At 42.3% G+C, this 26313-nt stretch overlaps 1 protein-coding gene across 10 annotated transcripts in view; it reads right to left on the reverse strand.

Annotated features, from left to right (window-relative positions):
- Positions 1-8228: 8228 nt before the first annotated feature.
- Positions 8229-26313, reverse strand: part of MAEA (macrophage erythroblast attacher, E3 ubiquitin ligase) — a 116962-nt gene continuing 98877 nt past the window's right edge. For all 10 annotated transcript variants that reach the window (XM_005292407.5, XM_024106466.3, XM_024106465.3 and 7 more), the window contains 4 exons: positions 21092-21200; positions 10821-10954; positions 9849-10044; positions 8229-9436 (listed from right to left, as the gene is read on the reverse strand). In XM_005292407.5, the coding sequence (XP_005292464.1) occupies positions 9341-9436; positions 9849-10044; positions 10821-10954; positions 21092-21200 (535 nt within the window). In that variant the 3' untranslated portion in view covers positions 8229-9340. The remainder of the gene's footprint in view (positions 9437-9848; positions 10045-10820; positions 10955-21091; positions 21201-26313) is intronic.

A 26313-nucleotide genomic window follows, 5' to 3' on the forward strand; every position in this document is an offset into this window, starting at 1 on the left:
GGTGAAGACCGAAACAAAGGAGTCATTAAGCATCTCTGCCATTTCCAAGTTTCCTGTTACTGTTTCTCTCTCTTCACTGAGCAGTGGGCCTACCCGGTCTTTGGGCTTCCTCTTGCTTCTAATGTATTGATAAAAAGTCTTCTTGTTTCCCTTTATTCCCGTAGCTAGTTTGAGCTCATTTTGTGCCTTTGCCTTTCTAATCTTGCCCCTGCATTCCTGTGTTATTTGCCTATATTCATCCTTTGTAATCTGTCCTAGTTTCCATTTTTTATATGGCTCCTTTTTATTTTTTAGATCATGCAAGATCTCGTGGTTAAGACAAGGTGGTCTTTTGCCACATTTTCTATCTTTCCTAACCAGCAGAATAGCTTGCTTTTGGGCCCTTAATAGTGTCCCTTTGAAAAACTGCCAACTCTCCTCAGTTGTTTTTCCCCCTCAGTCTTGATTCCCATGGGACCTTACCTATCAGCTCTCTGAGCTTACCAAAATCTGCCTTCCTGAAATCCATTGTCTCTATTTTGCTGTTCTCCCTTCTACCCTTCCTTAGAATTGCAAACTCTATGATTTCATGATCACTTTCACTCAAGCTGCCTTCTACTTTCAATTTCTCAACGAGTTCCTCCCTATTTGTTAAAATCAAGTCTAGAACAGCTCTCCCAGTAGCTTTTTCAACCTTGTGAAATAAAAAGTAGTCTGCAATGCAGTCCAAGAATTTGTTGGATAGTCTGTGCCCCGCTGTGTTATTTTCCCAACATATATCCGAACATGGGGCAGGAATGTTTGGCACGCCAAGTGAACTGCCCTGAACTCTCTGACGCTGATGTGCAGTGAGAGCTCTTCTAGAGACCAGAGGCCCTGAGTTCTGAGGAAACCCAAGTGAGCACGCCAGCCCATCACTGAAGCACCTGTAAAGAGAGACACTGATGGTTGGGGTCTTGAGAACAGGACTCCCATGCGAACCGCTAGTGGGTCTAGCCAACAGTTGAGGGAGGTGTTCACCGATGGGGAAACTGTGATAACTGTGTCCAAATGGTGTTGTTTTGGTGAGTATACGGATGCCAGCCATGCCAGGAGAGGTCTGAGTCGAAGTTCTGCATGCTGCACCACAGAGGTGCAGGAGGCCAGGTGGCCCAGAAGCTTCAAGCAGTTTCTCACTGTTATGATGGGGTGATCTTTGCGGCTCTCTGTAAGCATCATTATTGCTTGGAACCGTGCTTCTTGGAGGAAGGCTCCGGTTTGGACAGAGTCGAGGATTGCCCCAATAAACTCTATCCTTTGAACCGGGGAGAGGGTAGACTTCTGCACATTTATCAGCAGACCTAAATCCTGGAATGTTGGCTGGATTAACTTTATATCGGACTCCACCTGGTCCTTGGTTCAACTTTTGACCAGCCCCATCATCGAGGTAAGGGTAGACCTGAACCCCTCATCTCCTCGGGCAGGCTGCAACAACCATATGCACTTTGTGAACACTTGAGCTGCTGACAGGCCAAACGGGAGAACCGCAAATTGGTAGTGCGCAGGGTTCATGATGAACTTGAGGAACCTCTTGTGTCCCTGAAAAATCAAGATATGGAAGTAAGCATCCTCCAACTCAAGGGCAAAGTCCACTGAATCTAGGGAGGGGATGATGGAAGTGAAGGAGACCATGCAGAACTTTAGCTTCTTCATGTATCTGTTGAGTTTTCACAGGTCCAGAATCAGTCTGAAACTGCCATTAGGTTTCGGGATTAGGAAATATCAGGAGTAGAACCCTCAGTCCCTTAACTCTGGAGGAACCTCTTCCAGAGCTTCCACCCTTAGGAGAGACTGCCCCTCTTGGGCTAGAACTTGCTCCTGAGAAGGGTCCATGAAGAGGGATGGGGAGGGGAGGTGTGAGGGGGAGAAAATACTGAATTGAAGGGTATATCCCACTGCTATTGTGCTTAGCACCCAGCTGTCTGTTGTAATATGGGACCACGCCTGTTAGAAATGGGATAAACCGTCTGCAAATATTGGGGACGTTAAATCCAATTTCCATCCTGGTACATCGTCCCCAAGCGTCCCATCAAAAGGCCTGCTTGGACACACCAGAGTGTCTGTGGGAAGCAGGCATGGACGTGAACGAACATTGGGAAGGAGGTGTTCTCCTAAAGCCCCTGCTTCTCTTCCTGTGATCATCCTGCCAGGCCAGGTGAGGGGAAGAATTGAGAGGCCAGATTAGGCTTATAATGTTTCCTTGTGGGTGCTGGTGTATAAAGTTCTTAGAACTTCAAAGCCCTGGAATCCTTTATGCCAATGGTTCTCAACCAGAGGTACGGGACCCCATTGGAGCTGAGGTGTTTCTGGCATTTTCTGGAGTTTATGTTCTTTGACCTAAGTGCCTATACACAAATGCAAGAAGCCTGGGAAACAAGCAGGGAGAACGGGAAGTCCTGGCACAGTCAAGGATCTGATTGGAATAACAGATTTGGTGGGATAACTCACATGACTGGAGTACTGTCATGGATGGATATAAACTGTTCAGAAAGGACAGGCAGGGCAGAAAAGTTGCATTGTATGTAAAAGAGGAGTATGACTGCTCAGAGCTCCGGTATGAAACTGCAGAAAAACCCGAGAGGCTCTGGATTAAGTTTAGAAGCGTGAGCAACAAGGGTGATGTCGTGGTCGGAGTCTGCTATAGACCAGCAGACCAGGGGGATGAGGTGGATGAGGCTGTCTTCTGGCAACTAACAGGCCCTGGTTCTCATGGGAGACTTCAATCACCCTGATATCTGCTGGGAGAACAATACAGCGGTGCACAGACAATCCAGGAAGTTTTGGAAAGTATAGGGGACAATTTCCTGGTGCAAGTGCTGGAGGAACCAACCAAGGGCAGAGCTTTTCTTGACCTGCTGCTCACAAACAGGGAAGAATTAGTACGAGAAGCAAAAGTGGATGGGAACCTGGGAGGCAGTGACCATGAGATGGTTGAGTTCAGGATCCTGACACAAGTAAGAAAGGAGAGCAGCAAAATACGGACCCTGGACTTCAGAAAAGCAGACTTTGACTTCCTCAGGGAACTGATGGGCAGGGTCCCCTGGGAGAATAACATGAGGGGGAAAGGGGTCCAGGAGAGCTGGCTGTATTTTAAAGAATCCTTATTGAGGTTGCAGGAACAAACCATTCCGATATGTAGAAAGAATAGTACATAGAGCAGGCGACCAGCTTGGCTTAACAGTGAAATCCTTGCTGATCTTAAGCACAAAAAAGAAGCTTACAAGAAGTGGAAGACTGGACAAATGACCAGGGAGGAGTATAAAAATATTGCTTAGGCATGCAGGAGTGAAATCAGGAAGGCCAAATCACACTTGGAGTTGCAGCTAGCAAGAGATGTTAAGAGTAACAAGAAGGGTTTCTTCAGGTATGTTAGCAACAAGAAGAAGGTCAAGGAAAGTGCGGGCCTCTTACTGAATGAGGGAGGCAAATTAGTGACAGAGGATGTGGAAAAAACTAATGTACTCAATGCTTTTTTTACCTCTGTCTTCACGAACAAGGTCAGTTCCCAGACTTCTGCATTGGGCAGCACAGCATGGGGTAGAAGTGACCAGCCCTCTGTGGATAAAGAAGTGGTTTGGGACTATTTAGCAAATCTGGACGAGCACAAGTCCATGGGGCCAGTTGCACTGCATCCGAGGGTGCTAAAGGAGTTGGTGGATGTGATTGCAGAGCCATTGGCCATTATCTTTGAAAACTCATGGCGATCGGGGGAGGTCCCGGATGACTGGAAAAAGGCTAATGTAGTGCCCATCTTTAAAAAAGGGAAGGAGGAGGATCCGGGGAACTACAGGCCAGTCAGCCTCACCTCAGTCCCTGGAAAAATCATGGAGCAGGTCCTCAAGGAATCAATTCTGAAGCACTTGGAGGAGAGGAAAGTGATCAGGAACAGTCAGCATGGATTCACCAAGGGCAAGTCATCCCTGACTAACCTAATTGCCTTCTATGATGAGATAACTGGCTCTGTGGATGAGGGGAAAGCAGTGAACGTGTTATTCCTTGATTTTAGCAAAGCTTTTGATACCGTCTCCAACGGTATTCTTGCTGGCAAGTTAAAGAAGTATGGGCTGGATGAATGGCCTATAAGGTGAACAGAAAGCTGCCCAGATCGTCGGGCTCAACGGGTAGCGATCAATGGCTCCATGTCTAGTTGGCAGATGGTATCAAGCGGAGTGCCCCAAGGGTCGGTCCTGGGGCTGGTTTTGTTCAGTATCTTCATTAATGATCTGGAGGATGGCGTGGACTGCACCCTCAGCAAGTTTGCAGATGACACTAAACTGGGAGGAGTGGTAGATACACTGGAGGATAGGGATAGGATACAGAGGGACCTAGACAAATTAGAGGATTGGGCCAAAAGAAACCTGATGCGGTTCATCAAGGACAAGTGCAGAGTCCTGCACTTAGGACAGAAGAATCCCATGCACTACTACAGACTAGGGACCAAGCAACTAGGCAGTAGTTCTGCAGAGAAGGACTTAGGGGTTACAGTGGACGAGAAGCTGGATATGAGTTGACAGTGTGCCCTTGTTGCCAAGAAGGCTAACGGCATTTTGGGCTGTAGAAGTAGGGGCACTGCCAGCAGATCAAGAGACGTGATCATTCCCCTGTATTCGACAGTCTGTTAAAGTCTAAAGTTACTGTAATCTATTAAATATCATTTAAATAAAAATATATATGCTACATCAATGAGTTGTCATCAAATTATGTAAACAGTTAAACAGTGCTGCTTTTAAAATTACATACAGAATCAGGGTGTAAACATCTTTATCTTTTGAGGTCAACTCAAGCTTTATAGATAGTAGGTCACACTGTCAAATACTGCAGCTGTAGTATCTGTTATTTTCAGTGTTTACAATGGAGCAAAATATTGGTATTTACATTTCCCCAAATGTAAATACTTTCAGTTTCTGTAGTGGAGAAAAGCTTTTGCCTTAATGAGTTTTGGTTTCAATTTAGCTAGCAGGTGGAGAGTATTTCTTTCATTTGGACTAGTTTATTCAAGGTTGACAAACCAACAGGGAATTGAAAGAAGTAGGAAAGCTTGTGTTCACTCTTCTAGTGTATGAATAAGAACCAGGTGGGGAAGGATGGAATCTAAATCTAAAAACTTGAAGGATGAGAGGCCTGATTCTCAAACATTTAAGTGCCTAAATATGCAGATAGGTACTTTTGAAAATCCCACTAGGCACCTAAGCAGGTTAGGTGCCTAATTCCCATTTCAATGTATACGCTTTGGGGTTTTTTGCATTTATTTATTTGGGGAGGGAGAAGTCTGAAATTGCTTTTTGACTCATTTAAAAAAAAATAATAAAAAGCTTTCCTCCTCCACTCTCACCTATAGTAGTGTACAGTAGTAATCCATCCAAGACAACAGAACACAGTTCCATTTCGATCTCAGCAGTGCTGCTCTTTCAGAGAGGAGGGTTAGTGAGTAATGTGCTAATGCTCTAAAGGGCAGAATGTACTGAGCTCAGTGTTTCAATTCCTGCTTCAACGGGTTACCACCTGCCTGTTTTTTGACAAGCCTGGCTGGTTTTTCTACTACTTTGCTGGTTGCCAGTCAGAAGTAATGTGCTGGTTATTTTGCTGATCCATGCCTGGCACAATCTCAGCTACCAGCTACACCCATCCTGCTCTGTGTGGGTAGCTTGCCTGAGGCAGACACCAGCCAATAGGAGAACCGGCACCCTAGTCCCGCCCCCAAATGCCTCCAAATCTCGAGTAGCTTTCCAAGAGCTCAATCCCTCCCCATGGTTTTCCCCAGCCCTGGGGCTTGGCCCCACCCAGAGAGCAGCTGTTTTTTCTGTGCCTCAGTTGGCAACCCTAGATTCACACTAACATTAGGGCTGTCGCGCAATTAAAAAAATTAATTGCGATTAATTTCACTGTTAATCGCACTGTTAATAATAGAATGCCATTTATTTAAATATTTTGGATGTTTTCTACATTTTCAAATGTAATTGATTTTAATTACAACACAGAATACAAAGTGCACAGTGCTCATTTTATATTTATTTTTTATTTCAAATATTTGCACTGTGAAAAACAAAATAAATAGTATTTTTCAATTCACCTAATACAAATACTGTAGTGCACTCTCTTTATCATGGAAGTTGAACTTACAACTGTAGAATTATGTACAACCCCCCCCCCCTGCATTCAAAAATAAAACAAGGTAAAACTTTAGAGCCTACAGGTCCACTCAGTTCTACTTTTTCTTCAGCTAATCGCGCAGACAAACAAGTTTGTTTACATTTACAGAAGATAATGCTGCCTGCTTCTTATTGTCACCTGAAAATGAGAACAGGCATTTGCTTGGCACTGTTGTAGCCAGCATTGCAAGATATTTACATGCCAGATGCGCTAAAGATTCATATGTCCCTTCATGCTTCAACTACCATTCCAGAGGACGTGCGTCCATGCTGGTGACGGGTTCTGCTCAATAACGATCCAAAGTAGCACGGACCAATGCCTGTTCATTTTCATCATGTGAGTCAGATGCCACCAGTAGAAGGCTGATTTTCTTTTTGGTGGTTTGGGTTCTGTAGTTTCCGCATCAGAATATTGCTCTTTTAAGACTTCTGAAAGCATGCTCCACACCTCATCCCTCTCAGATTTTGGAAGGCACTTCGCATTCTTAAGTCTTTAGAAATTTCACATTGGTATCTTCTTTGCAGTTTGTAAAATTTGCAGTGAAAGAGTTCTTAAAATGAACAACATGTGCTGGGTCATCTGAGACTGCTATAACATTAAATATATGGCAGAATGTGGGTAAAACAGAGCAGGGGACATACAATTCTCCCCCCAAGGAGTTCAGTCAGAAGTTTAATTAACGCATTATTTTAACGAGCTTCATAAGCATGGAAGCATGTCCTCTGGAATGATGGCCAAAGTATGAAGGGGCATATGAATCTTTAGCACATCTGACACACAAATATCTTGCAACGCCAGCTACAACATTGCCATCCCAAATGCCTTTTCTCACTTTCTGGTGACATTGTAATTAAGAAGTGGGTAGCATTATCTCCCGTAAATGTAAAAAAACTTGTTTTTCTTAGCAATTGACTGAACAAGAAGTAGGACTGAGTGGACGTGTAGGCTCTAAAATTTTACATTGTTTTGTTTTTGAGTGCTATGTAACAAAAAATCTACATTTGTAAGTTGCACTTTCATGATAAAGAGATTGCATTACAGTACTTGTATGAGGGGACTTGAAAAATACTATTTCTTTTATAATTTTTACAGTGCAAATACTTGTAATAAAATAATATAAAGTGAGCACTGTACACTTTGTATACTGTGTAGTAATTGAAATTGATATATTTGAAAATGTAGAAAAACTTCCAAAAATATTTAATACATTTCAATTAGTATTCCATTTTTTAACAAAGCAATTAATCGCGATTAATATTTTAATCGGGATTAATTTTTTGAGTTAATCGCATACGTTAACTGCAATTCATCGACAGCCCTAACAAACATATATTGATACTTATAGGTATCTATGATTTACCCATGCAGCACTTTCTTTGTCCGTTTCCCTCTGCCTCCCACAGGAGTGCATCTCTCTGCTACTTCTAGAAATACTTCCTCAGCAGACACTGTATGAAACTGAAAATATTTCCAACAAGAGGGCAAGAAAATAGGAGTTGCTGCCAAATTTACACCTATGTGATACAATAATTGCACTAGCTCATGTGCATCAATAACGTGTGTGTTTAAACACTCCATTCTCAGCACCTCTCTAGAGGTTCCCTCTCTATCTACCCACTTCCACAGACTGGCTGCCACATACAGGATTAGAATCCGTAACTGTGAAACATTGCAGATGCCATACAACTGCATGTTCTTGGAAGGAGGTTCTGTTCAGAAGTGCTTAAGGAACTATTGTGTTGATATATCCTCCAAAACCATTTTAACAGACCACCAGAATATCAGATAACCTTATTCGAGGAAATGCTGAATGGTGTTTTGGATAAGGCTGTGAACTGTAGTACTTATCATATACACAGTGATAATTTTAAACTAATGATGGTGATCTGGTCAGGTTGCTCAGTTTTAGAAGCTTGAAGAAAATTGTTATGACCAAAGATTTTCCTGAATTTTTTTTCCACAAGATGGCTGCTAAAGAAGGGGAACTTCCATTTTCAGAGATGTCCTTATATAACAGGAAAGAAACTTGTTTGCATTATAAATACAAAGCAGCTTTCTAATTTTGTATCATTAAGAAATGGAAAACAATTTTTATTAACAGGTTTTACATGTACAATCTTTTATTAGCTAATCAACATCAACATGCAAAAATAAGCGCTAAATACAAACCTCTACAATATGGTTTTGTTTAAACTACAATGGTTTATTCTCTTGAAAAGTCATAAGGGTGTGTTCTGTAGTAATTAAAACTGAACTATTAGTTTCAGTAATTAATACTATTTAGACCCTAAAATTATGTAATCATCCTGCAAGGCATCTTCCAAAACTTCGCCCAACACTTAAGGATACCAGCTGATTTTCATGTGAGTACATTCTCAAAGCAAGAAATAAGGCAGTAGCACTAATGATTTGATATTGAACCCTATGCACATAACTAAATACTTTAGAAGGACTTTAACACTATGGTAAACTGGAAAAAGAACATCCAAACAAGCAGTGTATTTTGTCTGAAATGTTCTCCGTTCCTCTTGATATTTATGTAACCTCCTTAAAATATTTGGGTTTGGGGAAAAAAAGATTTCATACTCCTTCAAACCAGTCTCTCATTGATCCTCCAGTGAAGCCAGTCTTGTGTCAATGACATCAGTATCTTCCCATGGAACTAATTACAACGACCCAATTCAGGATTATTACTTCACAAGAGGATCAGAAAAGAAGGCAAAGAGCAGCTTAAAGGAGAAAACTTCAATAATTAACAAAAGGGCCTTGGACAATTGAGAAAAACAGAGGGAAGAAAAACAGATTTAGTTTCAAATCTATTGTAACGTTTCCCCCAGTGCACATGTCCATCTTTAAAGAAAATTCTCCTTTGAAAGATGAAAGCATTTTTGAGATGAGTCCAATTTTTTACCTTATGTTACAAAACGCTAACAATCAAAATTTGTTTTTTTTTTTCCCAAGTACAAACTTAAGTCATATTTCCTCTCTTTTTAAGAGTGTGTACTGTTGCTCATTGATCTTTGGTCGCAAGAAACAATAATGCCACCGACAGGTCTGATCCCCAAGGTGGCAGATTTTGCTTCTTTGCCACACATAAGGCCCCCTTCTCCTGGGCATGCCAATAAATCCTGTGTCAAAATTCCAGCGGCACTTCATCATGTATTTTATGGACCTACATGATATAGACTTTCTCAGCTTGTGAGAAGTTGAAGACTTCTTTGGTTCTTGGGCAAATTACTTTGTCATCTTGACGAATAGAAAGCAAGGACTGAAAAAAGAGCCATGAAAAGAGTGATCAGATTTTGAACAGTAAACATAACTAGTCAATACATTAATTTTCAACAGTTAGCGAACAAAATGGATGTTGTTTGTAATCGCTACTTTGGAGTGTAAAGATTTCACAAAAACCTTGCTCAGTCACTTTTCGTGTTTAAGATTTAAAGATTCATCCCAACCCCATTTGGTTTCACATTTAAATTCATATTTAATAATTTGCTGATCAAATATTAAAAATAAAGTCTCTTAAAACAATGTTGTGAGAATCAATAGTTCACCCCATCCTTTAAACATACAAGATGCCTCAAGTTTGCCTTCCGACAAATTCAAGAGCTCTCATATGCTACAGGAAGTACACCCACTTGCAGCTCAGACTTCCAGGAGTCCCTACATGAAACACTTACATTGTATCCATACACATATCCATTTGGCAACATCATGGGAGGATTATTTTCATTCATTACATCCCCTGAAATCTTGCAGACTAGTCGGGAGTTGGCACAATGTGCCATAGGCAGAGGCTGAGCCAGCTTGTTCAGAGATTTGCTACACACGGGGCAGTCTGGGTTTTTTGAACTGCCATCCTCTTTATAACACTGTCTGTTTAACAGCAAGTCAAAGAACAATAGTCATCAAATGAGTCAAGAGTTAATTTGTTATGGCACAGAGTGAAAATGGCTGATAACTTCTCTGCTGTACAGGTGAAGTACATATTCTTATGCAATTTATAGAACTTCAGTGACCCATGAGTTTCTTTGTTTCAACTTCACAAGCACATAAAGGGTAGCTGATTTTGTACATTTCAAAAAAAAAAAAAAAAAAAAAAAAAAAAAATCAAGAGCGAGCAGCAAGTGTCTGGCACTTAGTAGGGGTAGAGCTTCTGATGTGGGAGAGGGATCTGCAAGAATCTTGTCTATTGTGAGTATGAACGCCATGGTCAGAATTCCCATTTTAAACATTCTGTGGGAGTGCCTAGTTAAGAAATTCAAAGTTTTAGCACACTTCCTTGTATATTCACATACAATGCACTAGGATAAAGAGTATTTTATGATAATAAAAGGAATTCTTTTTACATTTTAATTCTAATCAACATCCACCGCAAATGTTATTCCTAGGTCAAACCACCAGACCACAGTATACATTGTATGTAGTATCTATTGTATTTAGGGTGGGGTTTTTTTTTGCGCATTTTGTTTTTAATTGCCTCCATTTGTTTTTACTAACGTTTTTGTTTTAGCAGAGATATTCCCATTTATACTCACATTTTACAAATGAAAAGTGAAAGTATTCAAATTTCACATATACTCCTCAAAGAGTTTGTCTACAAGGCAATTTTTTTAATGCTTTTCACATTGGTATTCTGCATTAAAGGATACGGTGTTTTTATAGCTGAAAGGCCTGCCTGGAGTGTTATAGTAAAAACAGAATTGTTCCCCAGCTGATGTAGTCTGTAATTATCATATCTAAACTGCTGAATCAGCATTCTCCATCGTGCAGGGTCCAAGAGATCCTGGTAGAAAAAACACAGCGGTAAGTATTTTCAATATAGTTCTTGCAGAAAACTGTTTCAAAGTAGCAAATTACATATCACACTCCCATGACTGAAATTAACATAAAATAAAGAGATAGCACCTTATAACACTGGTGTATTAGGAAAAAGTAAAAATGTTTTACAAAACAAGTCTCAGTTTTAAAACACGCTTTCCACTTTATACATATAAATACAGTTGTATAAATATGACACCTTGGCTCAAAGAAAATGCTATAGTTTATATGGAACACACAATAGAATCAATTTATAGAAAAGGTTTAAGAAAATGATTGTTCTCAAAGATGCTTTGTATTTGCGCACACAGCATATAAACTCGGCCTTGCCCCCACCAAAACCAATGATCTTTGGGTGGTTCTAGATATTTTCGACTCCTTTTCTATTAAAGGAGATTATACAAACCCATGAGTTTTTGTAGGCTCTTTAATGCCTGCTACCATTGTTAGTATTTAATTTTCTGGAATGTTGGCCCATTTATGAAAAAATGAATGCTCTGGAATGTCCATTTTAAAGCCACTGAGCAAATGTCTGTTGAAAAGGCATGAACTTTTCCATTTTAAGTCAGGCTAACCCTGCTCATTTTTGTTTGCAAGACAGGACTACATGGATGGTAATAAACAGTCTAATTCAGGCCATACAGCTCAGTCTTTTTTTAAGCATTAAAATTCAACAGAAAAGGTGTTTAGTTTCAGAGAAAAGCCTTTGTTAATTTGAAAGCTTAGCATAATTTTTGTTTAGAGAAAATGTATGGTATGAGTTTGTTTCTGTTAAAGAATTCCCCCCCGCCACCGTGCATCCTTACAAGTACATTGTAACCCTGTGGAGTACATTTAAAACAAACAAAACAAACAAAAAAGAACTACAAAGTAGTTCATTTTCATGAAAATAAGATAGGGACGTTACACTTCGTAACTGGAGTTTTTTGAGATGTGTGGTCCCTATCTGTATTCAGCTGTGGGTACGCATGTGCTCCATGTGCCTGAGACCAAACAATTCTAGCAAATAGTGTCTGTTGATGTGAACCCTTGCTCTCCTCAAGCTCCATTCTGAGGGTATATAAAGGAGCAGTGCGGACCGATGCCTCTCCATTTCTTCCTCTTACTGCAAATCAGAGATGATCTGAAGCAGAGGGGAGGGAGGGCAGGTAGTGGAATACAGATAAGGCCCACGCATCCTGAAGAACCCCAGTTACAAAGGTTAAGGGCTGGTCTACACTGGGGGGGTGGGGGTGGGAGGATCGATCCAAGATACGCAACTTCAGCTACGCGAAGTTGCATATCTGAATAGCGAATAGCGTAGCTGAAGTCGAAGTATCTTGGATCGAATTACCTGGGGTCCACACGGCACGGGATCGACGTCCGCGGCTCCCCCGTCAACTGCGCTCCGCTGCTTGCTCTGGTGGAGTTCCAGAGTCGACGGTGAGCGCGTTCGAGGATCGATATATCGCGTCTTAACGAGACGCGATATATCGATCCCGGATAAATCGATTGCTACCCGCCGATATGGCGGGTAGTGAAGACGTACCCTAAGTAACTTCACTTTCTTCTTTGAATGCTGGTCCTTGTGTGTGTTCCACTGTGAGTGAATGACAAGCACTACCCAGCAGAGGAGGTGTGAGGATACAGGTGGTACAGCATCACAGAAATGCAGGGCTGGAAGAAACCTCAAGAGGTCAAGTCCAGCCCCCTGTGCTGAGACATGACCAAGTAAACCTAGACCATCCCTTTCAGGTGTTCGTCCAACTTCTTCTTAAACCTCCAATGAGAGGATTCCACACTTGGAAGTCTGTTCCAGAGCTTAAACTACCTTTGTAGTTAGAAATTTTTTCCTCATATCTAACCTAAATCTCCCCTGGCTCAGATTAAGCACATTATTTCTTGTCCTGCCTTCAGTGGACATGGCTGCTTGTAGAACCACTGTCCTAAAGGATGCCAGTGGAGGAGGCTTGGTCCAAGGCATGATGCCTCATGAATGTGTGGATGAAAATCTACGCTGCTGCCTTGCAAATATCAAGCAGATATACTTCCGGAAGTGATGTTACTGAGGCTGCCTGTGCTTTTGTAGAGAGAGCCTGTACTCTCTGTGGGGGAGGAAGGTGTGGCAGCTGATAAAATAGGATATAGCCAGGGATCCACTTGGATATCCTCTGGGAGGAAACAGCTTGTCATCTGGCTTGTTCTGCTATGGCAACTAACAGTCTAGGTGATTTTCTGATCTATTTTATTCTCTGAAGGTAAAATGCCAATTTCCCTCACATTGCCCAGTGCTGTGTCTTAGTTGGTGCCATGGTTGGTGTTCGATGACGATGCAGCGAATGGTATTGAAGGAGCTTTCATCCTATATGCCCTCGGATTATGGCCACATGGCTTAGGAGGATTTAAGTCCTTGTGTCCCATGTGCGAAGACTTGCCCGGCTTGAATGAGGTTGGGAATGGATCCCTTCTCTTAGTAAATCTAGGAGGGGATCTGTTTTTACGATTAGCAGAGTGCCCCTTACTCTCATGAGAAGGCCCAGACAAATGGTCCTTCACTCTAGTTATTCCCACTCCTGAGTCAGACACCAAGCTAAGAGGTGCACTTCTATGTGTCTCAGACTGACGTACAGGGAGGTCTATCCAGCCTGGAGCCTCATGGTGCATTCCATTAGGTGCTTCTGAAGCTAGAGTTTTCCTGCCTGCCATGTTTGACTGGGAAAGAAGTGTCAGATACCGCACTTAGCGGAGATATAAGTTTCTTTGAGGCAGTACTGGTGATCATCGCTGACTGAAAATATGCAGGGGCAGGAGACACAAAGATTATGCCCAGGCTTCAAGAAAAGTCCCATGCCAGATTTCCCAAAGTAGGAATTCTAACTAATTATTAACCAGACTTACAAAAAACTATAAAAACTTTGGAATATTTGCATGAAAAAATTGTCAAAGTGTCAATTCTGGACACTGGAGATTCCAAGCCAGGCCATACAGCAGTAAGAAGGAACTAGAGAGGTGTTGGTCCACACCGCCCCTTGGACCCTTGGCACAGAGCACAAGGAAAGCAAGCGCACAGGTGCAGACCAAGGGACACTCCTTGCTAGAATTCTCCATTCTCCGGTGCATGAAGTGCATGTGTACCCATAGTAGAATACACATCATGACCAGCATTTGCAGAACTGTACATGACTCACAAAAATAAAGTTTATTTTGTACTCCAATATTCTGGCTAGAAAAGTTCTGAAGCAAAATGGAAACATATTGCTTATTAGTTTCTCTCCATGAGTTTATGTATGTCACACAAAGCGAATGAGTTCATCTTCTATGGCCTTTTTTTAAACACGCCTTCCCTCTCTTTGTATGTGTAACCAAAGTTGTTGTCACATGAAGTCTCTTCTACAGGGGTCACATTTTAGAAATAAACTAAGCACACAGAATATCACACCTGTATACACTACACATCATTTAGAAATGAAGAAATTTGGTATCAATGGAAATGGAATGTAGAAATAAACCACTATAAGGTAAGTATGACATCACTAGCTAGAAGACACTGCTACTAGATAGTTTATTGCTTAAGCAATAGATTGTGACTCCCTCACCATTTTAAGAGTTCACAAAAACTTCTCACTAAAGATTTTTAGCTCCATTACCAGGAGAAAAGGCAAAAAAAGATCTGTCCCCAACTTTATTAAACGGTCTCTGAACAAGTTTTGCTATATGCAACTTGAAGGATATGTAATGACAATAATTGCTGGGCAACAATGCTTACATATCAAAAACTGCTTCCTTTGTATTATAGCCAGCTAATGTAAAGTTAATCTTTCTACAGTTTTTCTGCCAGGAACAGAGACTTAGGATGATACTGGAAGCAAATGAAATACACAGTACTCTGCCAAATAATTTAGTAGACTTGATAATCTACTGCAATTTAGTTTGGGCATCAACTTGTAGATCTCCCTTGAAATTGGGAAAGCTATGGAAGGCTACAGTTTGCTGCCAAAGTAAGGACAAGGAAGGAGGGCAGATAGAGGCTTGCCTTTACTTATGTTGTACCCAGATATCCTTTTGTAGTGCTTGAACACAGAATTCCACAGTTAAACTAGAAGACGCCCTTTAGCCCAGTGATAAAATTCTGCCATCTTATTGCAGGAATGGTTGGGCTGAGTTCTCTACTTCTGATAACTTTATCCCCTCTGGAAATTCCTAAAATCATCTCTCCAAGAGATTACTTGTTTCTGGGGCTCATACATATACCTCTGAAGAGTTTAAAAAAAAAAAGTTGCTTTTGGAAGGTGCGTGAGATTGTGTTAGGCATTCAATATTTTTAAAAAATCCTTATTCCTGTACCAAACTGATGACAGTTACAAAGCAACAGAGGGAGATTTTCAAAAACTCAGTGGGAGCCTAACTTCTCTTTGTGCCTTTGAAAATCTCCCCTGCATATATTTAGGCAGGAAGATCAAACATTTCCAGCAAACTGCATGCCCAGTGATTTTACCCTCTTCCTTGATTATTGCTTTGAGAAAACATTTTTGTTTAAATAGCTTTCCCCAGTTCCTCCTTCTCTGAGAGTACATGAACCCTGGTTCATGGCTTATTACTGGTTAAAAAGGGGGAAATTATTCTTTTTACCCCTTGTTAACATAGTCAACAAATCACTGGTGAAGACTTGAGACTTCTGATATGTTGTTACTAGGAGGCTGTGAAGCTTTTCTGTGGTTGGCAGTGTCACCTCCAAATAATGTCTGAAACAGTTTCCAAAGCAATCTGCTACTTATGGAAAACATAAGTAATATATAAAAAATAGTCTCCTACCCCTCTCCCCAGTTTGATGTCCCTTGCCCCACTTTATATTTAATGATTGATATACATTTTGATAGCGGATTCAGTAAGGGTCCACAGATTTTCTAGATTATTTAAATATCCTTTATAGTCTGCATTAATGTGACTATAATCTAGAAAAGCATTTTAAGATGTCAAAGAGGCTAAAGAAAAAAGTCCTACTGAGTTAAAAGATGATCTGAATATTATTTCTTGGATACAAGTCAAATTCCAAAGATGTTTAAATCAGGATTAATTCTAGGCACTTATAAAGTCAACAACAATGAAAACCATCAAAAGAGGTCCCAGTGTAGGGAGCAGCCACTGAGAGCTATACCAAAAGGCAAAAAACAACCCAACATTCTTGTCAATATCTTGGTGGGGCAGCTGCCCCACACAGATAGATGGAGGGTTAAAACAGCCCTCAGGGATGCTGAGAGGAGGGCTTGTAGAGAGCCAATCAGGAGAAGGTTTGTTGGAACAGCCAATCAGGGCCAGGGAGGGCCATATAAGAAGGGCTGCTCAACAGAGCAGAGGCAGTCTCTCCCTGGAGTGCAAGGGAAAAGGACTGATTACCTTAGAGGAGAATGCTGGATAGAGCAGTGCTGGGCAAGGTCAGGGGAGCAACAGGGAGCTCCAGTCTGAGGACTGCCAGACTGAGGCCCCTGATACAAAGGGCCAGGAAGGGGCTAGGGCTACCTGGAAGTGGCCCAAGGAAATAGGCAGCAGAAGTTGGAGGAGCAGCAGCACATGGCCACTGGCTATGGGGTCCCTGAGTCGGGGCCCGGAGTAGCGGGTGGGCCTGCCCCCCCCCCACCTTTTTCCCCCACTTGCCACAGGGAGGATGGCCAGTATTCAGACTGCAGTTTACCCCTTGAGGTGAGGGGCTAGACTGAAGGCTGCAGTAGGCCACAGTGGCAAGTTGATAGACTACAGACAGCTGGTTCCCCCGGAAGGGGAGAGAAAGCAGAGTGGAGCACAGCCTCAGGGCTGTGCCCAGAAGAGGATGCCGCGGTCCAGGGAGCCATGCAGGTTTTCGAGGTGGAGCAGAAGTGACGGCGGTGAGACACCACTAGAGGAAGGTGCATCGGCAACCAAGTGTTAAATCCCAGCACGGCCAGCAGGAGGCGCCGAGGTGGTGATTCCCACCCCATCACAACTTTATGTAGATTTTTATATAAAAATAATCCTTGAAGTAATATTTGTTCAGTACAATCTGCCTGAACAAGCACTTAGCGCTAAGAGCATCTCTTACATAAATCAGGAATGTAGGCACCGGATAGAGTCAGTGTGGACCAAAGCTGATTTAAATTTTTTTGGATTTTTATTTAAACAGCTTTTAAAAAATAAATCTATTTAAAATTAAATTTGAAATAATGACAACCTATGTTAAGCTCTAAACATAGTATTATTTGTACTGAATTTAAATAATAATTATAATAAGCACTACATGGTTGCTGGCAAGTTTCAAAGAAAGTCAAACAACTGAACTGGTATAATCACTGGCTAAGCACCTGGAACCAGAGTTTGTTAAAGTGCTAAACCAACTTTTGACAGCAGTAGCCTCTTCTGCAAGTTGCAGAGAGTATTTTCACCAGTTCAGTTTATTCAGCCAGTTCAAGTCAGTCACTAATTCACTCGAAGTTGAGAAACTAGGAGTTGAATTTTAGTTTCCATCCAAATGCAGCTCAACTCAAATTACAAGTAAAAAGTGAATTTAGTACGTAAGAAATGTCATTCACCATTTTCTAATTAAAAATGTAAAACTTAAGCGTGTCTGTTAATCTATATAATTGCTTAAATATGTATAGATATTGTCTATCCTCCTGGTTAGCAAAAAGCAGCACCAAATTTAGTGTAAAGGTTATATTTAGTTGCAAAGCAATGTGTTTTAACGGTCACCATCCAATGAGTATCAACTTTTCTTTAGAAAAATGAAGTACAAAAGCCAAACAAGATTAAAATTGGTGAGTTAAATCAAGTCAGACACCTAGTTTTAAATCATGGATTTTAATCATTATGTGAATCACTCTGAGTTAAAACAATCCACTCTGGGGTTAGAGTATTTCTATAATGCCCACAAGGTATTCGAAAGCAAGTTGAGATTTGGCTAATAAAGAGGACCTTAGTATGATAGACCTATTTTGCTGCAATATCGGTAAGAGCAGCAAGGATATAGAAAATTGATTTCACTGAAAGAGGAAAAAAAAGGTTGATCTATTTAGCATTTAGTTTAGTTAGGGTTACCATATTTCCACAAACAAAAAAGAGGACACTGGGGGGGGGGGGGGGAAGCCCCGCCCTAGCCCCGCCCCATCCACTCCCTCCCACTTCCCACCCCCTGACTGCTCCCCTCAGAACCCCAACCCCCCCTGCTTCTTGTCCCCTGACTGTCCCCTGCTGAGAACCCCCTACCCTAACTGCCCCCCCCCAGGACCCTACCTGTTCCCTGACTGCCCTGACCCTTATCCACTCGCATGGGTGGCAGGGTTGTAGAAATTTTGGTGGTGCCCAGAACCCCCCACCCCACCTGCCTAAGGCTCTGGGAGGGGGTTTGGGTGGGGGGAGGAGGTCTGGGGTGCAGGTCCTGGGCTGGGGATTAGGGTGCAGGAGGGGTGCAGGTTCTGGGATAGAGTTTGGGTGCTGGGTGCAGGCTCCGGGCTGGGGCAGGGGGTGGGTGTGCAGGAGGGGGTGAGGGGTGCAGGCTCTGGGATGGAGTTTGGGGGTGAGAGGCGGTGCAAAGGGAGGGGGTGCAGGCTTTAGGAGGAAGTTTGAGGGCAGGAGGGGGTGTGTGGGAAGAGGGAGGGGGATTGGGAGGGAGTTTGGGGATAGGAGGGGATGCAGGGGTGAGGGCTGTGGGTCTGGGGATGAGGGGTTCATGATGCAGGAGGGGGCTCAGGGATGGAGCAGAGGATTAGGGTGTGTGGGGATGAAGGCTGGGGGGTTTGGGGTGTTGGAGAGGCTCAGGGCTAGGGTGGAAGGGCAGGGTAAGGGCAGCCTGTCTTCCCATTAGTGGATGGGGGCACTAGGACCCAGGGGCAGCAGACAGCAGTTGTCTGCATGTACTGCCGAGCCAGCAGGCAGACAGGAATGGGGGACCCACCGAGGGGGGGATGCACGGAGGGGGGGTGGCAGGTGGAGGCTGGGGACCCATCCAACACTCCCCCGCTCCCTAACTGCGCACCCCCACTCCCCTTACCATTCTGGCTCCACGTGGGTCTGTTTGTGTGTTACAGAGGACTACAGAGAGAGGGAGGGGGGAGCAGGGGAGGGCTCTGGCTGCTGGAGGCCAATGGGAGTGGGTCAATCGGCCTAGCCGCCCAATCAGCAGCCACACTCTGCATGGAAGGGAGGGAGGGAGGCGAGGGAGAAAAAAACCCGGACATTTTAACCTTGTTACCAATTCCTCCCGGACGGCTATTTAGAGACGCAAAAGCCGGACATGTCCGGGGAAATACGGACGGATGGTAACCCTAGTTTAGTAGACCTTCCAGAATAGCATGTTAAGAGACCTATGAAATGAATCTTAAATCCTTCATCACACTCTGTTTTCAGTATATATCCCTTAGCACTGGAATGTTCTTCCTCAATGAATCATTGGAAGACTTGTACGATGGTTTAAGTCTTAAAATACTGAAGGCTAAACTAGGGTGAAATTTTGTTATGTGTTGAGTTTCAGTGCATGTCTGCTCTTCCTGACTCTCAATTTATGAAAATGATCATTAACCAGCACATAAAAACCTTTTTTATAATTTCCAGAAAAAAGCCTGCACCATAACATTTGCAGTGTCTTTTGTTCTGATAGTATAATATGACCCTATATAAATCAGTTTTTTTTCTTTTACCATCTCATTCAAATTCTGCATTTCTCCAAACTGAGATTTGCAGCAAAACACAGGCTCCACAAAGGTCTAAACTCTCTGCTTGTTCAGCTAAGCAGAGTTTCATGAAGATGCACATGCATTCGCCTTCTGGTAAATAAAAAGGTCATCCTAAAAAATAACTGCTTTACACTTTCTACCCTGTAGTATAGTTCAAGAGAGACTTTTGGAATATGATCCAATCTATTTTCTCTCAGGCCTTTGAAATTAACAAGGTTTTTTTTAAAAATACTGTTACCAACACCTTAAGTTTTATTACTAATTTAATGCATTTATTTCTAACTAAAATATTACTAAGTATTTTGCTTTGTCTGTTCAGCTAAGATTTATACAAAATGGCCAACAGTACAGCTATATTCACTTAGCAGGTTTTCCTTTCTGCATGCAAAGGAGATAATCAAAATAGGACTGTAATGTAAAAAGTATTTATGATTTGCAGGAAGTTTGTTGGTCATTGTCAATTCAAATCTGGGTGTGGTTACTATCAGTAATTACTATATCTATACACCTAGTGTGACAAAGTTCCTCCTCTATCTTGGTGGGTCCTGCGCTTATTGGCGGATTTTCCTGCCTCAGAGATTCACCATGTGGGTTGGGGAACAGCCCAGAGACCTTCCCCCCTGGAAGAACCCACAGTCCAGGTCAATTGGGAGGTTTGGGGGGAACCCGGGCCCGCCCTCTACTCCGGGTTCCAGCCCAGGGCCCTGTGGACTGCAGCTGTCCATAGTGCCTCCTGTAACAGCTGCATGACAGCTACAACTCCCTGGGCTACTTCCCCAGGGCCTCCTCCAAACACCTTCCTTATTCTCACCACAGGATCTTCCTCCTGGTGTCTGATAACGCTTGTGCTCCTCAGTCCTCCAGCAGCACACCCTCTCACTCTCAGCTCCTTGTGCCTCTTGCTCCCAGCTCCTTACACTCGCCCCACAAACTGAAGTGAGTTCCTTTTAAAACCCAGGTGCCCTGATTAGCCTGCCTGCCTTAACTGATTCTAGCAGGTTCCTGGTTACTCTAGTGCAGCCCCTGCTCTGGTCACTCAGGGAACAGAAAACTACTCATCCAGTGACCAGTATATTTGCCCTCTACCAGACTCCTGTACCCCACTGGTCTGGGTCTGTCACACTAGTTTTAATACTAGACAAATATTGTGTTTAGATACTTCCTGTCATCATAATCTTTCCACCAACAAAGTAATGGATTTAAACATGCAATTAATAAAATGAACTTAGTTGGATTGATTTTTACAAGCAAACATTATTAAAATTAAGGACTATAGTGGATATTTTATAGGATGGATACTAAGCAGTGAAAATTAAACACACAAGAATATATGAACATACAATTTATCAATACATTGTCCCACTGCTTACCTTGCAATTTGCAACCTATACATTTTATATATTATATATAAAAATATAAATTACCTTATAGGGGGAGATATGAGTGTCTGAAGGAAAGGCCAACATTCCCATCACTTGTCGGACCTCATCCAGCTGACTTCCTTCAGCCTGACTGAAATGCTTTCTTGCATGTCTGAAATTTCAAATTTAGAACACTTGGATAAATATAAACTCACTTGAATTGATTTCTTATTGAAAGATAAATGCATTTACGTAATCTGTACAAAGGCTCTCTACAAAAAATAAAGAGGGTTTAACTGTAGATTATGCACTCAGTACACAAAATCCAAAGATGACAATGTGTTTAAAGTGCTTGAAAATACATCCCGCAGATTTGAATGGAAGAATGATTTTAATCTCCAAGAATTTATCGCATAACTTTCTAGGCCCCCCATGAATTTATTTCATTGCAGCATGTATTCTATTACAGTAATACTTATCACACACTATAAATATCAGTTTAAGGAAATCACCAGAGAAAGAGAAGGGATTCTTCAAGCACTTCCACCAGAGAACATGTCACGGTTATATTAATTCTTAGGACCGATTAAGTACTACAGTAAACTTCTGACTAATTTGGCGACAGTATTGGCACTTTTACATGAATTGTTACATGCCAAAAAAAAGGGAAAGGGACTAAAGAACGTGAATGTGCATTTAAGGAAGCAAAAGAACTGACATCAGCCAAAGTTCTTATGTACTTTGACACCTCGGTACCATTGCAATTAGCTTATGATGCTTCACCATATGGAATGGGTGCAGTTTTCTCACATTTTTCCTGATGGCAGAGAGAAAGTAATTGCCTTCTTCACAAAGACTCACGGCCCCTGAAGAACTATATACAAATCCAGCAAGAACTGTCCATCCATAATGTTCTCAGCATTATCTTCAAAATTTGTAAGTTCCATACCTATCTGCATAGCAGACATTTTACCTTGCTGACGCTCATTAACTTCAATTTTTGGAACAAAACATGGAATTCTGTCATTAGCTGCTGCTTGCATGCAATGCTGGGCATTGCTATTTTTAGCTCATTCCTAGACTATTCAATTCCATAAAGGGACTCAACCCAGCAATGCTGATGGGCTGTTACACCTACTATATCCAAGCTTCTGTCAACCCAAAGAAACCTCAGATAAAAATGTTTTATCTCAGTGTGATTTCTTTTATGAAAGAAATGGTACTACAGGGTACAGTGTTGATCATAAAAACCCACAGTTTACACAATTCACAGTCACATGAATTATCTGTGAATCACTATTGCATTTACAGGGCCTGAGAGTGATCATTCTGAAATCACTTATGTATGGATGAAAGCCAAAGCCGGAGTCATGTGGCCAGAGATTGACAAAGACATTGAGAGGAAGGCAAAGTGCTGTACTATGTGTCAGCAAATTCAGCATGATCCTGGCTCAGCTTGTCTACACCTTTAGTCGCGGCCCGAGACTCCTTGATCACATATTCAGGTCGACTTTGCTGGACCATTTGAAGCTTGTATGTTTTTGGTCATAGTGGATACCCATTTACTACAGCTACCAACATAACTGCACATCTTTGTATCTTGTTTAGCCTAAATGGTCGACTGTTACAGTTGGTGAGTGACAATGGACCTCAATTCTGTTCAGAAGAATTCCATTCAAATGGAATTCAGCACATTGTATACCATTCTGCTACACAAAGATTAGTGGAACACTTTGTCTAGACACTTAAGCATGTCTTAAGAGCCAACAAGTCTATTTTGAATCATCATCATCATGGACAATTTCTTGCTTGTCTACAGGAACACACCACATGTTCTACCCAGGAATCACTTGCAACTCTTTTTTGAAGCAATCTTTGTGTACCTGTTTGGACCTGCTACATCCGGATGTTACCTTACATGTTGCCAGATCCCAAGCTAGGCAAACTGATCGATGATGTGAGACCTGCCATTGTTCTTTTCAAGTAGGAGACTTAATGTGGACTCTCAACTATAGTTGTGTAGTGAAATGGATACCTAGAGAACTTGTAAAATGTACAGGACATTTGTTGTGTGTGGTAAAAACTATCCAATAGTACTTTAAAGGAAACGACATATGGGCTAGTTGCAGCCTTGACAAGTACCAGAGTCCAGGGATGTTCCAGTAGGATTTTCTGTTCCTGCAATTGAACCTTCTCCTGATACAACTCCTAATGTCAATGACTTGTTGGACAGAACTCTGGTACCAGAGCCAGTTGATTCCTTACCACCGACTGTTCCTTTTGACTAGAACAATACCATACCACCACCACCACATCACCAAGAGTGTGTGAAAATCAGCGGTGTGCTTGAATTTATAAATTGTTTAGCAAGTGAACTGCAAGTACAGGGCAGAATAATCCCTTGCAACTTGAAAGTCTGTGGTAGTCCACCCACAACTTTTAGTTAGTTTATATTGTGTTTTCATAGAATCATAGAATATCAGGGTTGGAAGGGACTTCAGGAGGTCATCTAGTCCAACCCCCTTCTCAAAGCAGGACCAATCCCCAGACAGATTTTTGCCCCAGATCCCTAAATGGCCCCCTCAAGGATTGAACTCACAACCCTGGGTTTAGAAGGCCAACGCTCAAACCACTGAGCTATAATGACAACGTATATATAGTTGGGAAGCATTTTAAAATATGGTGGAGAAATGTCATGTCCTGCTCTTTTAAATGCTTAGGCACTCTGTACTCTGAGCAGAGCTTCACTTCTGTTTGTTGCCAGACAATACAGTCACCACAGCAGATATCTGTGTTTAAATCAGCTTCCCCCTGTATCTGTCTCCTTCACTGCTTGGTCCAAATATAACAATTGCCTCACCCACCTTGTGTCTCAAACAAATTTTGTCTACTAAGGCTAGAGAACAAACCAAAATAACTTATTGAAAGTAAAACAAAGTGATTTTAAAAAAGTTTGAATGGATTAACATTTAAAAGCCCCTTGAGAAACATGAAGTTACTAGGGCTTGCAGATACTTTAGGACCTTTCTCAGGAAGCCTCTGTACAGCACACTTAAAGTAGTCATCTTATGAATGTCCAGTTCTCTCCCCCCCCCCAGAGCTGAAATTTTAAAAACCAATCAATTAAGAAACAAAGCAGTATATTTGTGAGCGAGTTACAGTAATATCTGCTAACCTTTAACAGAGCTAGTTCAGTACTTCCACCATAAACCCCTATTTTCAGTACGGTGCTGATTGGTCTAGTGGACTGATGATCATGTGACAGAGTCAGGAGATCTGTGGTTAAGGGGTGACCTGATTACAGTCTATAAGTACCTACGTAGGGAATAAATATTTAATAATGGGCTCTTGACTCTAGGAGAGAAAGGCATAACATGATCCATTGGCTACAAGCAGAATCTAAACAAATTCAGACTGGAAATAAGGTGTAAACTTTTAACACTGAGGGTAATTAATTACTGGAACAATTTTCCGTGTGTCATAGTGGATTCTGACAATTTTTAAACAGAGACTGAATGTTTTTCCAAAAGATACACCCTAGGAATTATTTTGGGTAAGTTTTATGGCCTGTGTTCTATAGGAGGTCAAACTAGATGATCACAATGGTTCTTTCTGGCCTTGAAATCGATTCCTGTCATCTCACTTTGACTATGGGCAAGGCACTTCTGTGCCTTGGTTTCCCATCTGTAACATGGAGAGAATAATTAAACATCTTTGTAAAGTGTTTTGAGGGCTTTTGCTCAGAAATGTTATGTTAGTGCAAGGTATTACGTTTGCTTTAGGCTGCAATAATTCTGTCCATTTTATACTCCTGGGGAAATTCTGCACCACTGCGGCACAGCAGAAAAAAGCCCCCCTCCTCCCCGCTCCAAGTTTTCTTTGCAGAAAATGATTTCTGTGGGAAAGCAAAGAGAAGCTGCACTAGTGCTCACTCACCCCTCCCCGGCAGCTGGGGGACAGGTAAATCACTGGAGGGATGGCGGTCTGGGGATGCTTGAGCCACCCAGGGACGTTAGTCCCAGCTGGGTGGGCGGAGAAGGAGGACGGAGATGGAGTTCCCCCCTCCCCTGCACAGAGCAGCCAGGGCTGAAGCTCTGCACCACGGGGTGAGGCTTGGTGGTGAGGGTTCTGGGTGTATGGGGGTGGTGGTAAGGCTAAGTGGGGGAGCCTGGGGGTTCGGATGGACAGGGGGAACAACTCCCTATACAGTGACCCCTTCCCCCACCCACGCACCTGGAAGCCCCCCACTGAGCCCCTCCCACATCAGGAGCACCCCCCTCCCCCACTGAACTCCCTAGTCCCCCACCTTGCGAAGTCTCACCCCCTGCATCAGGAGCCCCTACACCCAGACCTCCATCCCACTGAGCCCCAACCAGCTGTTCCCTGACCCCACCACCACCAAGCCCCACTCCCCCAGTCCCTACCCCCTGAGCCCTAATCACCTTCACCTGGACTCCCCTACAGCGTCCCATTCCTCCTGCACCCACAACCCCGCACTGACCCCCTGTGCCTTCAGATTGCCCCCTGCACACAGAACCCCCCCCCCCACTGAGCTGCCTGCACCCAGAACCCTGGTACTCATGAGGGAATGTTGTGCTAAAAATTTAAATTCTGCAAAGTTATGAATATTTTAATTGTCAAAATAACACAACATAATCACACCATTTTCAATTATTTTGGTAATTTATTTCACAATACTTGTCAGCAAATAATTGAAAATGGAGTGACTATATTGTGTTATTTTGACAAATAAAATATGCAGATTTTTGCAGAATTTTAAAATATTGTGCACAGAATTTTTAATTTTTTGGCGCAGAATTCCCCCAGGAGTAAAAATTTTTAAAAATGCAAAAAGAAAAAAGCTAACCAGTTTCAAAATACTACTGTAAATTGAAAGCATTCTGCCACTGCTCATCTTGAATTCCAACTGAGGTTTGGAAAGTTATGTTCAAAAAGAATTTTATAAGACTCTACACATTACCCTGGGTTTTGGCTGCATCATCAATACCATGAGAACACTCTTTAGCAATATTTCAGTATGCCCACTTCCTCTTCCAGCCCAAACCACAACGTAATGGAAATCATATAGGACAGACTGTTTCTACTCTACACATCTCCCTATTTTGGGTGAGTAATTTCAAGAAGGCAAATATTGTTCTCTGAATACTGACTGTATTATGGTAGCAGCAGTATACTTTGATGACTTGGAAAAGGGGACAATCCTCAATGTATTAAAAGAAAACTAGGAGGCCAAGAGTACACAGCTGCACCAAAGCAATAACTTT

This window comes from Chrysemys picta, chromosome 5, assembly GCF_011386835.1.
Source record: "Chrysemys picta bellii isolate R12L10 chromosome 5, ASM1138683v2, whole genome shotgun sequence".
Classification (NCBI taxonomy): domain Eukaryota; kingdom Metazoa; phylum Chordata; order Testudines; family Emydidae; genus Chrysemys; species Chrysemys picta.